At 35.2% G+C, this 14,156-nt stretch overlaps 1 protein-coding gene across 2 annotated transcripts in view; it reads left to right on the top strand.

The window, feature by feature from the left end:
• The first annotated feature begins 418 nt into the window (after positions 1–418).
• Positions 419–14,156, top strand: part of Mms22l (MMS22 like, DNA repair protein) — a 134,627-nt gene continuing 120,889 nt past the window's right edge. The window contains exons 1-8 of one of the 2 annotated variants that reach the window (XM_003467436.4): positions 419–567; positions 1,120–1,295; positions 2,196–2,321; positions 3,582–3,631; positions 9,633–9,720; positions 9,814–9,991; positions 11,344–11,434; positions 12,819–12,949. In XM_003467436.4, the coding sequence (XP_003467484.1) occupies positions 1,135–1,295; positions 2,196–2,321; positions 3,582–3,631; positions 9,633–9,720; positions 9,814–9,991; positions 11,344–11,434; positions 12,819–12,949 (825 nt within the window). In that variant the 5' untranslated portion in view covers positions 419–567; positions 1,120–1,134. Of the gene's footprint in view, positions 568–1,071; positions 1,296–2,195; positions 2,322–3,581; positions 3,632–9,632; positions 9,721–9,813; positions 9,992–11,343; positions 11,435–12,818; positions 12,950–14,156 lie in introns of both variants that reach the window. The other variant, XM_063233270.1, reaches the window with a different exon arrangement.

The following is a 14,156-nucleotide window of genomic DNA, read 5'->3' as shown; positions in this document are numbered from 1 at the left end:
GCCCTGACGTGTGCAAAGAAAGGACCACCTGACATACTGTTTCCAAACACGGGATTAACGTCTCTCTGGAAGCCACGGCGCCACAATTAATATATGAGCAAAAGGCGCGGTCACCCCAAACAAAAGACTGAAAGAGGGCCTGGCCCGCTCAAGGTTGTGACAGAAGAATGCTTTGCTTTCACTTGCGTGACAGAGTTCTCAAGGAGGTAAGAACGTAACCCAGCGATTCCAATACCTTTCTGGCCGCCGCTTCTCTGGCTAGCTTTCTTTTCCAAGCATGCCACACCTTCCATCCGAAGCACCAATTAAAGGTTTCGAAAACAAAAAACTATTTGCGTACCGCATCCTGGCCGGGGGACTCTCGCGAGAACTCAAAAGTGCCTGTTGGGACTGTGAAAACTGAACGAGACCTTCGTACGCCCGGGGCGGGGTGCGCCGTGGCCCCGCCCCCCAGCGCGCGGGTGCGCCTTGGCGGGAAGTTCGCGTGCTTCCGGCTTAGGGCCCAAGGACTCCACGGCGGTGTTTTGGTCTGTTGGACTCAAATCTAGGGGCTCGGCGTGCGCGCAGGTAAGGCGCTTATCGCGGCCAAGGGACGCCCCAGGGCCCAGGCGGTAGCCTGGTGAGTGGGACCCTCACCCTCCGCCCGAGTGCTGCGGGTGAGTCTAGTCCTTGTGCTGGGACTGGAGTTTGGCGTCCAGCGTGGCTCTCCTGCTTGTCACCCAGAGTGCCAGGGAGCTCTCACCACGTGTGAGAGCGGGGTACAGGCGGCCGGGAGGGCAGTGTTCCCCGCGGAAGCTAGCACGGTTCTGCAGAAGTTTCTTTAGCCCTGACCCAGGCTGCAGAGTCGCCCTGGAGGGCAGATTTGAGTCTCTGCCACAGCCGGTTGGGGGAGCACTTGGTCGAAGTTCCCACGGCCTTGATCGAGATGGGGGCGGGCAGGACCCTGGAAAGTTGCGGTGGAGGATTGCCCCTGTCTCCATCTCTCCCACACTCAGTTTCATTTGTGGGGGAAGGACTTGCGGGGACTTTGAGTTCCTTTGGCCTATTCCACTTCCAGCAATCCCTTTGCAGCTTCGTTGGTGTTTTCATAAAAATCATAGCGAACCACAAACATTTCAGGACATGAAGTAAATAATGAACGACTGTTCTGTTGGATCGACGTTCCTGACCGACAGTTTGGAGCTGGAGCTGAAGACAGAATGGTGTAATCCCCCTTGCTTTTCTTGTGCTTTTGATAACAGAGGAGGCAAAAACTTTTCTGGAGAATCCTACCTTGCTAGTGGAGCTCTTAAGCGGTACGTTTTAAAAAGTGAACTTTTTTCGGTCATCTGGTTATTCATGTTTCTTAGGAATTTACCATTTTTGTTTATTATTAAACTTTGGTGTTCACCAAGCCCTGTTTTGTGAATCATCATAGTATATCATGAAAGTAAACATTGTTATTAATTCTGTTGTTGATTTCCTGGTTGATGTATACATATTAAGTATTAAAGAGAAGTTATTTGGTAACTGATATTCCTTAATCTTATTACTGTCGCAGCGTTAGGGTAGGGAGTTGAACACTAATTTACCAAAGAGAAATCTGAATGGGTCTTACTTAAAATGATATTCTCTTTTAAAGGTTATTATTAATTCTCCAGAGCTTTTCAATCATTTTTAAGTAAGTCATACTTAAATTTTATCTTCCTTGTTCTTTTAATTCTGTGTATTTATACATATAGAAGTCGTAGAGTTACATCAGTCAGGTATGCATTTAATGTAGTAAAACTACTGTTCTTAAAATATTTTGTTAATACTGGGAGAGTCAAATTAAATTATTCTGGTTAATTTCATACTTGTACTTTGTTAGACAACTTAATACAGATTACCCAACTCGATTATGCAAGTCATTAAGCATAACTCAGAATGATTTTTAGCTGTTAGCTGATAGATGTCCCATCAAAGAATGAACCATTGGAGCTGAAACCTACTCCTCCGGAGTTACATTACCCTTTAGCTTTCCTTTTTGTTTTTTTAATCACCATGTAGGAATGAAATTTTAATACAATCTGGCCATAATAATTCTGAATAAGTTATCAAGGCATTTTCTGATTTTCTATACATGTGATATAGATTCAAATACTGTAGAAAAAGATACCCTGTTTTATGACACTTAACATACATTTTACGAGATTAAATCAGGATTTTCATTTCAGGCTAATTTTAAATCTTGATCCTTTACCAACTAATTTTGAAGAAGATACAGTAGAAATATTTGGCATTAATTGGGTTACAGAAACAGCCTTAGTGAATTCGTCTAGAGAGCTTTTCCATTTATTCAGGTATGTCTGTGGTTTTTTTTGACTCTGTAAATACAAATGTTCACTTTTGTAAGTTACTTTGCTGAGTGCTTTCTAATAACCGAATAGAAAAAGACCAGGGAAATTGTGGTAGTTCATTTGATTGTATGATAGTAACAATAAACAAGCAGTAATGACTGAAAAAGTAATGTTTTTTTAATGTTTCTTTTTACTGATTTTCATAGTCTTTATAGTTGATATTGGACATTAGGTTTTAAGTATTAAAGAAGACAGATAACTAAAATTTTCAACTATAATTTTGAAAGAAAGTCAAAATATTTCATTACTTAATAGCCATAGTCTTTCAGTGATCATAAGCTCAGGCTTTCAGAAATATTTGATAAAAAATATGTCATAAAAATGTGATTAAATCTCTGTGAGCAGCATTTTAGAAAATAATGAAAATTTTCCAACATCCACAAAAGTAGAAATAATAGTATTATCAAGCTCTGGAGATTTTGATTATAGTATGCATCAACATTTTACCCTATTTTTTGTCTGTCTTGTTCTTGTTCTTTTGCATTTAGTATTTTATAAACAAATAACCAGACATCGTGTCGTCTTGTCTTTAGTACTTTGAAATATATGTCATTAAAATAATGGTTTTTAGAAAGTAAAAACCATGTCATTAGCACAGTTGATAATAGTAAATAGTTCTTTATTACCATTTAAAACATGGTCCATGTTCGAGTTTAGACGATTTTGAATCAGAGTCAGTAGTTTAAGGCAGATTGCCCCAAAATACATTAAAAATATACTTTCAATACACTTAAATGAAAATGGAGAGATGTTAGGTATTCTACCACCCTTATCCCATGAAATCTTATAAAAGATATCACTTTATTTGTGCTATGTTATATTTTATTGGGAGAGCAGGCTGAATGATTCTCTAAAACGTTCTAGTTAATGAGTCTGTGCAGGATGTATGTCATAAATATGGGCCAATCTTTAAAGAGTTTGAAGGCATTTTGAATGTGGTGACAAAATTATTACAAGGAATTGGGATAGCTTTTCACGATAAGTCTAGTCTACAAATGCTGTTTCTTTTCTGAAGCACTGTATAACTTAATACAATAAAGTATTTCTGTAACTGTTAATCTGTAACATTTTATGCATCTTAAACTTTATAAAAACATAAACAGTATCTTATAGACTAAAGTGTAGTAAACTTGGAAACATCCATATAATTGTTAATATGCTTTAAAATATGCTAAAACTAACTCTCACATTTTTTTAAACTAGGCAACAACTATACAATTTGGAGTCCTTATTACAGGTCAGCTGTGATTTTGGTAAGTTTAGGGTGTATTTAATAGGAAAAAAGAATGCCACTCCCGTATAATGAATTGCACATGGCCCATGGTAGTATAATTAGGATAGCATAATTAAATTAAATTAAATTAAAATTTTGTCACATAAATGCTGGCAGGGCTGTAGGGAAAAGGGAATCTTTCTCCACTGTTGTTAGGAGTATAGACTGGTAAAACCACACTGGAAATCAGTGTAGCAATTCCTCAAAAAACTAGGATTACGGGTCCCATTTGAACTAGCTATTCCCCTTCCGAGTATCTTTCCAAAAGAGTTAAAAATGTCATAACATGGCAATATATGTGTTTATAGTGTTTACAGCAGCACAGTTTGTAGTAACTAATGCCCATCAGCAGAGGAATGGATGAAAGAGGCATGGGGTTTTAATATTATGGAGCACTACTCAACCACGAAGAAGGATAGAACGGTGGCTTTTATATGTAAATGGATGCAGCTAGAGACTGTACTTAAAAGTGAAATAAATCAGACCCATACATATAAATATTGTATTGTCACAGTAGTGTGAGAAACTGAACAAGTAAGATCCAAAACATATAATAGATATTGTGAATTGGGAAGAAAATATTCAAAAGAAAAGGTAAACTGTGCTGGGGGAAAGCAGAAAAGAAGGAAGGGAAAAAAAAATATGTATATACGAGATAGTTAAGTATATAGCTGGCTTCTCTTAGCTCATTGAAAAGAAAGGTTTGTGCTAGTACTATTTGGGCAAGATACATGCCTTTATCTTGTACTCTGAACAACTACAAAGACAACCACAACAATTATTATTGTAACTATCTTTCTAACGTTTTTAAACTTAACTATTTTCATCTTTTTTTCTTTAAAAGATAAATAAAATTTTGTTATAGCTGAGATTTATAACATTTTTTCAAATATGTGAGTCTTAACGGTAAAAACTGACTTAGGGAAGCTAAACTTCTCAAGTGAAGTAGAGGTGGGCAGTGGGATGCAGTATGTAAGTCCCAGATCTCATGCTACTTTCTTGATCTTGTATGCTTTCTGCTTTTTTGTTTGTTTCTCTATGTATTTAATGGATTATTGACATTAGGGGGATTGGTATAGTTAACGGAGTGAAGGATATTGAAAGATAGCACATCTTATTGTAGACTCCTTGTTGCTTTTCAGTAATTTTAGAACAGTGTAGAATTTAGGATAATAACTTGGGCTCCACAGTTGGAGATCTCACATTAAGCAATGTTTCCTGCCTCACTGAATTTTTGTGAGGACTAAATGCCTTAGTGGATGTTAAGTGCTTAGCCCAGTGTATGTCATTCGTAATGCCCAAAGATCACCTGGAATATACTTTTGTGCAGGCAGATTTATTAGCTTATTGGAGCAAGGGGAAAGTTCATATTACAAAGAGCAGTTGGGGTTTCTCAGTAAGAGGGAATAGAATTCATGATAGTATTTGGATTTTGCTGGCTGATTTTGATTGAGGCTTAAGGGAAATAAAGCTTTATTCTGAATTGGGTGCTGTTCAGAAAGAGACAGTCTGATGATGTCCAGGCAATTTGATTTTTACCTAGGAGAGTAAATAAAGGGAGATTCAGGAGGTTTGTGTTTAATAACCAAATGAGTCTTTATAGCTAAAAGAGGAAATTTTTTGGCCTTTTTCTTGTTTATATGATGTGTGATGCCTTATTTTTGTGTTTGGACATGATTACTTTTTCGTCTTGTTTCATCATAGTCACAAAGCACCTGTCTTATTTATAAAGGCTTAGCTGTTATCTAAGAGTATTGAGGCTTGGCTATTAGCTATAAATTGTAAGGTTTGTTTAAGTTTTGTTTTGTTTTTATAGTCTGTGACAGTAAATGTTACATATTATTGTTTCATCATCTTTTAAGTCCTTGTTTCATGTCAGATAGCATGGAAGTACTAATGAAACAGGGAGGAAAAATATACTTTAGAGCTTTCAGCTGTGTTGGGCAGACACACAAACACGACAGCATGGTAAATGACAAATTGTAGTAATAGAGACACAAACCTTTGTGGAAGTCCAGGGTTTTATCTATGGTATGTGCTTGACACTTAATGGTGCTACATCTGGTTTTTCAAGGAGGGTAAGGAATTCACCAGGCAAAAGATTTGAAGGAAGGGCATGGCATAGCAAAATGTGCAGGCATAAATATAAATATATATATATATATATATTGATGAATTCAGAAGGATGAAATCACAGTTGGTTTTTGACACATGCTACAGAACTCTGACTTTTATTTTGAAACCCCTAAGAAGTCTCTAAAAGCTTACAGTGAAAGCCAGACTAGAAGCACATGCCTGTAATCTCAGCATTCTATGATGGTGAGGCAGAAGTAAGTGCAAGCCTACCTTGGGCAACTTAGTGACTTAGCAAGACCCTATCTAAAAAAAAAAAAAAGTAAAAAAAAAAGGCTGGGGGTATAGTTCAGTGCAGTGGCTCTGGGTCCAAACCCTATTACCATGCACATGCATGCATACACACATGTGCATATAAATAGAAAAAAAAAACCTTGAGGTTATAGTGAAAAAACCAAGTATTACCTACAATGACTTGAGTAAGTTAGGCTTATGGAAGGGATTTATGAAATAGTGTTATTATCGCAGTGACTAAACAGAAACCAGTGGCCTCTGTATCTTCAGGTTCCTCATCTGCGGGGATGGAGAATGTACTCCTCCAGTATTCTATATAGGGGCCTTCAGCACCCACATAGTTTGAGAGCTGAGGAGGATCCTAGGAGCAATCCTGCACAAATAACCAAAGATGACTGTGTCTGTTAACATTATTACACTAATGTCTTGGTTATTTTTATTGCTTAAAAACATTTTTAATGGCAGGTCTGTTGGACTGGTTAAGTATATCAAGATGATCCATAAACCACCTTGTTCTTGCCATAGTTATGTTGCAGCTTTGTTAATAAATTTATGTAATTTGCCAAGGCCCTCAACCCTTCTGAAAAAGCCCTTGTGTGGGATCACTTATGCTAAGTGCATATAGTTCCCCTGCTATTTGTTCCCAGGTTGCCCTCTAGTAGGGGCAGAATAACATCAGGATAGTGTATGTTCTGTTTATCTGTCCTTGAATTTGGTTCTGGGTGTTCCTTTTTCTCTTGGGTATTGCATTTGTGTGGGTAGCAGCTAAATAATGCATTTGAATTTTTTTTTATTTTTGTCCTTATGTTAATTTTTATCTAAAATATATGGAGTATTTGTCTTAATTTCTCTTTGTAGCTTAGCTGACTACTGGTTCTTTATTGCAGTCATTTTTAGGTCTATTTGTATTCATTGTTTTTTCCTCTAGTTCTGTAATGTAATCTGCTATTTCTTTTACTAGTAATGTTTTATTGGATGATGTGTGTTACAGATTTTATGTTGCCAATCCTCCACAAAGCTACAAACCCAGACATTTCTATTTTTTGAGACTAGATCTTGCTAAATTGTCCAAATTGAACATGAACTTGCAGTCTGCTCTCAGCTTCCCAGAGTGCTGGAATTATAGTTCTGTCACAACTGCCACTGGTTCTTATGAGACCTTGGTTTATACTTCTGCTAGTGCTTTCTTTTTTTGAGACAGGCTTTCACTGTGTAGTTCAGGCTGGCTTTGAGTTCACTGTGTAACCAACGCTGGTTTTGAACTCACAGTGGTCCTTTTGCCTTAGTTCTGAGTGCTGGGATTGCAGGCATGCACCACCATGCCTTTAGTTTAATGCTAATATATCCTATTAAATTAGCCTGGCATGGCTTTTCAGGATTCTTGTGGTGTGTAGTGTATTACAAAATTTTTTCATTTTGCCTGGTGGAAACTTGAACTATTCCTTGGCTTGTGTAAGCTTTATAGGGAATTGTTTTCTTATGTTTTGCTGAATTTTAAGTGATTTTTCTCATTTTTGAACAAGTCAGTACTCAGTCAAAGACTCAAGGGAGACATTCTCCATATTTGCAAGGGCTCTTTGCTATATATGTAGTTTCTTTCCCCCTTGATACATTTGCACTGTAAGTTTACATTTTTCCTAAACTGGTATGTCTCCTCAAATGATTGAGTTGAACACTGATCTCTGTTTCTTGCACTAGTTTTTAGAAGGGAAATTGATAGAACTATAGGGGTAGCCTCTCTGGGGTAACAGTTTTACTTTGTGTCCAAGTCCTCAAAACACAATTTATATTGTTTTTCGGGTTTTTAAGTTTAAGATGCAAGATGTATAAATCCCATCCTTTTATTCCACCTTGCCAGAAGTGCTCAGCAGTAGGTCTAGTGAATACTTCTTTCAGCTGACAATTTTGAAGGACAATTTTATAGCTCAAATTAGCCCAAATACCTGAGATTACATAATTTCTAAAGAAGTGAGGCTTATTAAGGTATTATGTTCTAGAGACTGGGGAATTCATACTCACGCAGCTACATTTGGTTAGGGCCTCATGCTGCATTATAGCATCATGGGCATATGTAAAGAAGAAAAAAACATGAGAACTGGCTTCATAGCAGCTCATGGTCCTGGTAACTAAACCAGTCTTCTGATAGCAAGAACTTAATTTGCAGCATGGTTTTAAACCCTTTTACTGATTTAATCACTCATAAAGTCCCTTACCTATCACCACCCCGTTGATAGTCACGTTTGAGTCTTGGAAGGGACAAAACATATTTAAACCATAGAAGGAATCATCATGACATTTTACTAATGAAATTAGATACGTTTTATTATGCAGCTATTTGAACAATAACTTTGTATTTCTGTTGGTTATACCAAAGTAATAGCTATGTTTTTCATTTGAATTCAGACTTAGAAATAAGTTTCATTGTATGTTTAATATGGGAGAGAATTTCTTGCCTGTAATTTTCTTGGTTTCTCTGCTTTTGTTTAGTGATTGACACTTACAGTGGTTTTCAGCATTTTAAACATCATAGACATATAGATAATTCTTGATGTAAATATTAAAGTAAGTAAGGGAAAGGTGGCATGGGGTAAGACTGGTAGAAAACCAAGAAATAATCAAAGATCATTTGAAGCTTTGTAAGTAATTAGTTTGAATTTTATTCTAAATACAGTCACCTTTTTGGCCTTTGACTTGGGAGCAACAGGGAGTTGATATATATGTTAAGCAGATTCTGTACTTAAATGATAGAGAGGCAAAGGAGTATGTGACAAAATTCCTTAGGTGTCCTGTAACAATGAATAAGCAAAAAGATGATTGTAGGAAAAGTACATAATACCAAAATACATTTGTTTATCAATATAATAGGACTCTGATTGACTAGATATTAGGTTAAAAGAAAAGGAAGACTGAAGAACATTATAGACCACTGATGATGTATATCATTTGATGAAGGAGAGAGAATGTAGACAGCGGGAGCTTTTGAAGCAATCAGTGGGTGAACATTCTGTCAGATAGTGCTGCCTAAATAGTAGTATTAGGCAGTTTGGCATGTAAGGTCGGAAGTACAAAGCAAAGGTATGGGTACAGATAAAGCACTGGGAGTTGATGTCATTAATCAGTAAAGGAACTGATGAGCTATCATACGTGTAGACAGAAGTGTACATAGAGGAACAAACTGCACTGAAGCCCGAGGAGATCTTATGTTAATAGTTTGCTTGCCTGTATGCAAGCCTCTGGGTTCATCAGCATCAAAAATAAATAAATAAATAAATAAAAGTTTAAGATATTGAGGAGGAAGAGCCAGTACAAAGAGGTAGGAGACAGGATACAAATTTTAAAAGAATAGCGTGTGGTGGCTACCGTGGAACTAGTTATAGCCAGTGCTACTTTCAAGGCGAGTTCCTAGAGGCTAGGTACCTGCTAGACTGGGTAATAGCATTGGTGACTATACTAAGGATCAGTTTTGAGGAGTGGTGGGGTACAGTATTACATAGGAATCAATAAAAAAAACTCATAAGGTAGAGAATTACTGCTGATCTGGCCTACACAATTTTTGTTTACTATCTAGTGATAATTACTTAAACTATGATTAACATTGTCTATTTTGATTTCAGGGAAAATATCAACCCTACACTACAAAGCAAACAATATTAGACAGCAGTGTATAATATTTCTCCATTATATTAAAGTTTTCATCTTCAGGTAGGATAACAGGAGTATTTTGAGTATTGTATGAGTTTCTATGGGTGTATTTATCCAGACTATGGTTGTTTATTGTATCTAATCACTTTTTAGATACCTGAAAGTACAGGATGCTGAGAGTCACATTCCTGTCCATCCCTATAAGACTTTGGAGGCTCAACTTCCCTCAGTGTTGGTTGATGAACTTCATGGATTACTTTTGTATATTGGACATCTATATGAACTTTCCAGTACCAGTCCAGGAGCATTTGTAAATCAAAACCAAAATAAGGTCTGACTGCTTCATTTAGTTTTTAAATTACCAGCTCTTTTTCCTCACAAGGAATATTTGTTCAAAACTGAGAAAAATAAGTCAGGAGTGGTACTTTGGTACCAGACACTGCCTGAGTTGAAATTGTGGCCATTCTTTATTAATTTTCTATTTTTAAGCAAATAAAATGTCTCCTGCTTCAGTCTCCCAATGTGTACACTTTGTATAACTTCATAAAGTATTGGAAGAATTAATATCTAAAGAATTAAAACAGTGCATCTATATCAGTTACTTTGTGTTTATCACAGTTTTAAATGTTTAAGAGCTTCAAAGCAATAAAATGACTTATCTTCTAGAAGTTGTATCATCTTCCTTATTGTAAAGATTTGGACAAATCATCATTTATATATTATAGTAAGATTCAAGAAGATCAACTTATTTAAAATACTTCTAAAACTATATCACAATTTATATTTTTACTTTTGGGACCTTTTGGATATTGTTAGTGTGGCTAAGCTTATTGACAAGTAACAAGTCCTTCATATGAAAAATGGGTACACGTGAATAACAAATTAAGATGATTCACAATCAGATTTCCTGAACTATTAACCCCCTATTAATCCCCTCTGTTATATTTGACTTTAGCCATTTAAATAATACATTTTTGAACATGTGTTTAACAACATGTAAGGTATGATTGTTTATTATAATTTCTGTGAAAGTTAACCAAAAGAAAAAAAACCAGTTCTCATGGCTTTTATGTATATCTGATGAGGCAAGTTCCTTTTCACATTTTCCTTAGTGTTTTAATGGAACAGTTGTCACTGTATTTGTTTTATGGTGATACTCAATGTTGACTAAAGGAAGGTTATTGGTAGTCTAGTATAGCACAGCAGTTAAAAGCTCTGACTTTTCAGTTAGATAGATTTGAGTCCCAACACATAAATTAAGCAATGCAGTTCACCTCTTTTAGTTTGCATGTATTAAAGCATGTGTACATGATAGTTTATAGACTAACATGTCTATGTGATAGACTATTCCATTTTAAAAATATTTTTAGCAGTTCCTGGAAGCCTTTTACATTAAAAACTTTTGGCAGTTAAATTCTAAAACAATCATGAAAAAAAGTGTTTTTTTATCTTCAGTGAAAAAAATCCTAATGAACAAGCCAAGATCTTCTCTGGGCTTTTTAATAGTGGTAAGTGAAATGATTCTTTATCCTTGTTTTTGTGGAAGAGTTTTGTGATATGCTAAGAAGATGTAGGTCAAATGGTTCTTTATCCTCATGTTTTTGGGAGAATTTTGTGATATGTTAAAACATACTTACTAAAATATTATGAATTCTGAATCATAGTTGAAAATTTTGTTCACAGCTTTTCCCACCATCCTGGCATTTACTACATCTGCATTTAGATATCCATTGGCTGATACTAGAAATTCTTCATGTGCTGGGAGAAAAATTGAGTAAGTTTATGGATTTCTCATTTTGTCCTTTTTTAAAAATCTAATTACTTTTTAAAATTACACAAATCATAAATACTTCTGATTTTTTTTAAAAATTAAGACTGAATTAATAAATTTTACTCCATGTTTTCAGGAATAGCTTGCTCTATTTGTTTTATTATCTCTTAGTACATATGTATAGATACTTAGTTGGAGTTTTATTTTTCTTTCTAACTAAATGCTGTACCATTTAGTGTGATGTTTCAGTTTTTAAAGCTGTTTTCATATTAGTATATGTTGCTCTAGTTTATTCATTTAAGAGCTGCACTTTATGAATCTGGAAAAGTTCATTTCGCCACATGTATTTAATGAAGATTTCCTTTTTTTACTATTACAAATAATGTTTTTGCCGGGCATGGTGGCTCATTATGTTTTTAAAATTATTGTTTATGTTTTTAAAATTATTATTTTTAAGTGGGATTTTATGCTGTGCCTAGCAATCCTTTATTTCATGTGTTGCTTTTGTACTTTTTTTGGTGTTTGTTTTTTGTCTTTCTGAGACAGGGTCTCACTGTGTGGTTCAGGCTGGCCTTGAGCTCACCTTGTAACTCAGACAGCCTCCAACTCACAAGGATCCTTCTCTCAGCCTCCAAGTGCTGGGATTACCAGCATGTGCCACACACCCGGCTGCCTTTGTATGTCTTTACCTTGCTGTTTGGCATCTTTATGTTCCTTTATCAAACTGCTTAGGTTGTGAAAACATGTATTACCTTAAGACCTGCTTTTCAGTTTCTTAATAAATTTTAGTATATGTGGAGCCGAAACAAGCTTTCTTAACAAACTTTAAAAGTGCACACATACATATATGTGTGTAAATTTATATACTCTTAAATATGCAAAGATATATATAGATTTATAATTTGCTCTCATTGTGACTACTTTTTATGTAGTATTTTCTAAAAACAATACTTAAGAGAAGATTTAACTGATACAGGTACAAATTTTGCTTATTACCTTTGTTTAGAACATTTACCTGTAGTTAGTTTATCAAAAGAATAATGGTTTAAAGGTTTTGTTGGTTAGAATTGTAGGTGAAAATTTCCTAGTATTTTCTGTCTTATTTTGAAGTGCTTTAACTATTGATTTTCAAAGATACTTACTAGTGAAAATTAAACAGAACTTCAAGATAAGTTTATTGGATTGGAAATAAGAGATTGGAAGTTTTCGCATTTCAGGGCTCATATAAATTGATTGCTCAAATTCAACTTCTATTTGTAAAAATATTTTTTAAACTGTATATTTCACTTTTATCACAATTAAAGGTCGGCATTCATTTTTCCCTTCTTCTGAATTTAAGTAAAATGTCATTTATTTTTAAGTAGAATGCATTTCATTACATTTTCAGAACAAGCTGTATATGGTCATCAGTTTATCAGTCTGGCAGGTGACAGTTTATCCAATGTCAGCCTATTTGAAGAACACTGTGAAAATCTTTTATGTGATTTAATAAGCCTGTCGCTTAAGAGGTATGACAAGGTAATGCTTTAAAAGTTACTTTTGTTTTTGAAACTCAGTGAGTTCTTATTTTATATGATTTAATCTTAAGAATTTAAGATGTTTTAGTTGTTAGTTCTTTTAATTTTCTATTAGTTGCTGTTATCAGAAAACAAACAATTTTGGCTTAAACATTTACAACAAGCTAGAATTAAATTTACTTTTTAAGTAGTACACAGAAGCAAAAATTATAAATATTTTAAGGTGTAAAAGTTGATGTTTCAACACATGTGTATATTGTGTAGCATTGTAATGAGACTATGCCTGTCTGTTTCTCAAATATTTATCATTTGTTTATGGTGAAAACTTTCAAATTTTTTTCTAGGCTAAGTTTTTGAAATGTAGAGTAAATTATTATTGTATATAGGCACCCCATCTGTGCAGTACCACCCACAACTTCTTACTTGTATCCACTGATTAACGTCTCCCCGTCTCACTCTTCATCCTTTCTCCCCAGCCTCCAGTAACCACTCCAATAACTGTTAGCATCCATGAGAGCAGTTGTTTTAGATGTAACACAGAGAGAGTGTTCAGTATTGCTCTTCTGTGTTTGGCATTTTTGACTTAACATAATGATCCCCAGTTCTATCCATATCATCACTAAGGACAAAGTTGTATTCTTTTTCAAGGTTGAATAAGATTTATTGAGTACATATATCACTCATTGATTCGTGGACACTTAGGTTGTATATCTTGACCACTGTGAATAGTCCACAGTGGAAGTGAAGTGCAGATGTCTCTGCAACATACTGTTTTCATTTCCTTTGTTTATATACCCAGTAGTGGGATTGCTGGATCATATGGTAGCTTAATTTTTTATGAATTCCCATACTGATTTCAATAATAGCTGTAATAATATTCATTTCCACTAACAGGATATAAGTGTTCCCTTTTCTCTGCATTCCTGCATCTTTTGTTAGCACCTTTTGTCTTTACTCTTTTTTAGTGCTGAGAATCAAATTCAGGACCTCACGTGACTTGGCAGTACCCTGTCACTCAGCTACATCCCTAGCCCTCTTTAGTCTTTTTGATAATAGCCAATATTACTGGAGTGAGGTGATAGGTGTATCTCACTGTAGTTTCAATTTACATTTCCCTGATGAGTAATGATATTGAATACTTTTCATATTCCATTTGACGATTTGTATATCTTTTTTTGGAAAATAGGTCTGTTGCCAGTTTTTAAATT

The sequence above is a fragment of the Cavia porcellus genome, unplaced genomic scaffold, assembly GCF_034190915.1.
Source record: "Cavia porcellus strain 051 isolate PalLab524CR breed Dunkin Hartley unplaced genomic scaffold, mCavPor4.1 scaffold_22, whole genome shotgun sequence".
In the NCBI taxonomy this organism is placed as follows: domain Eukaryota; kingdom Metazoa; phylum Chordata; class Mammalia; order Rodentia; family Caviidae; genus Cavia; species Cavia porcellus.
Note: the sequence above shows the minus strand (reverse complement) of the source record. Positions and strands in the feature narration are given on the sequence as shown.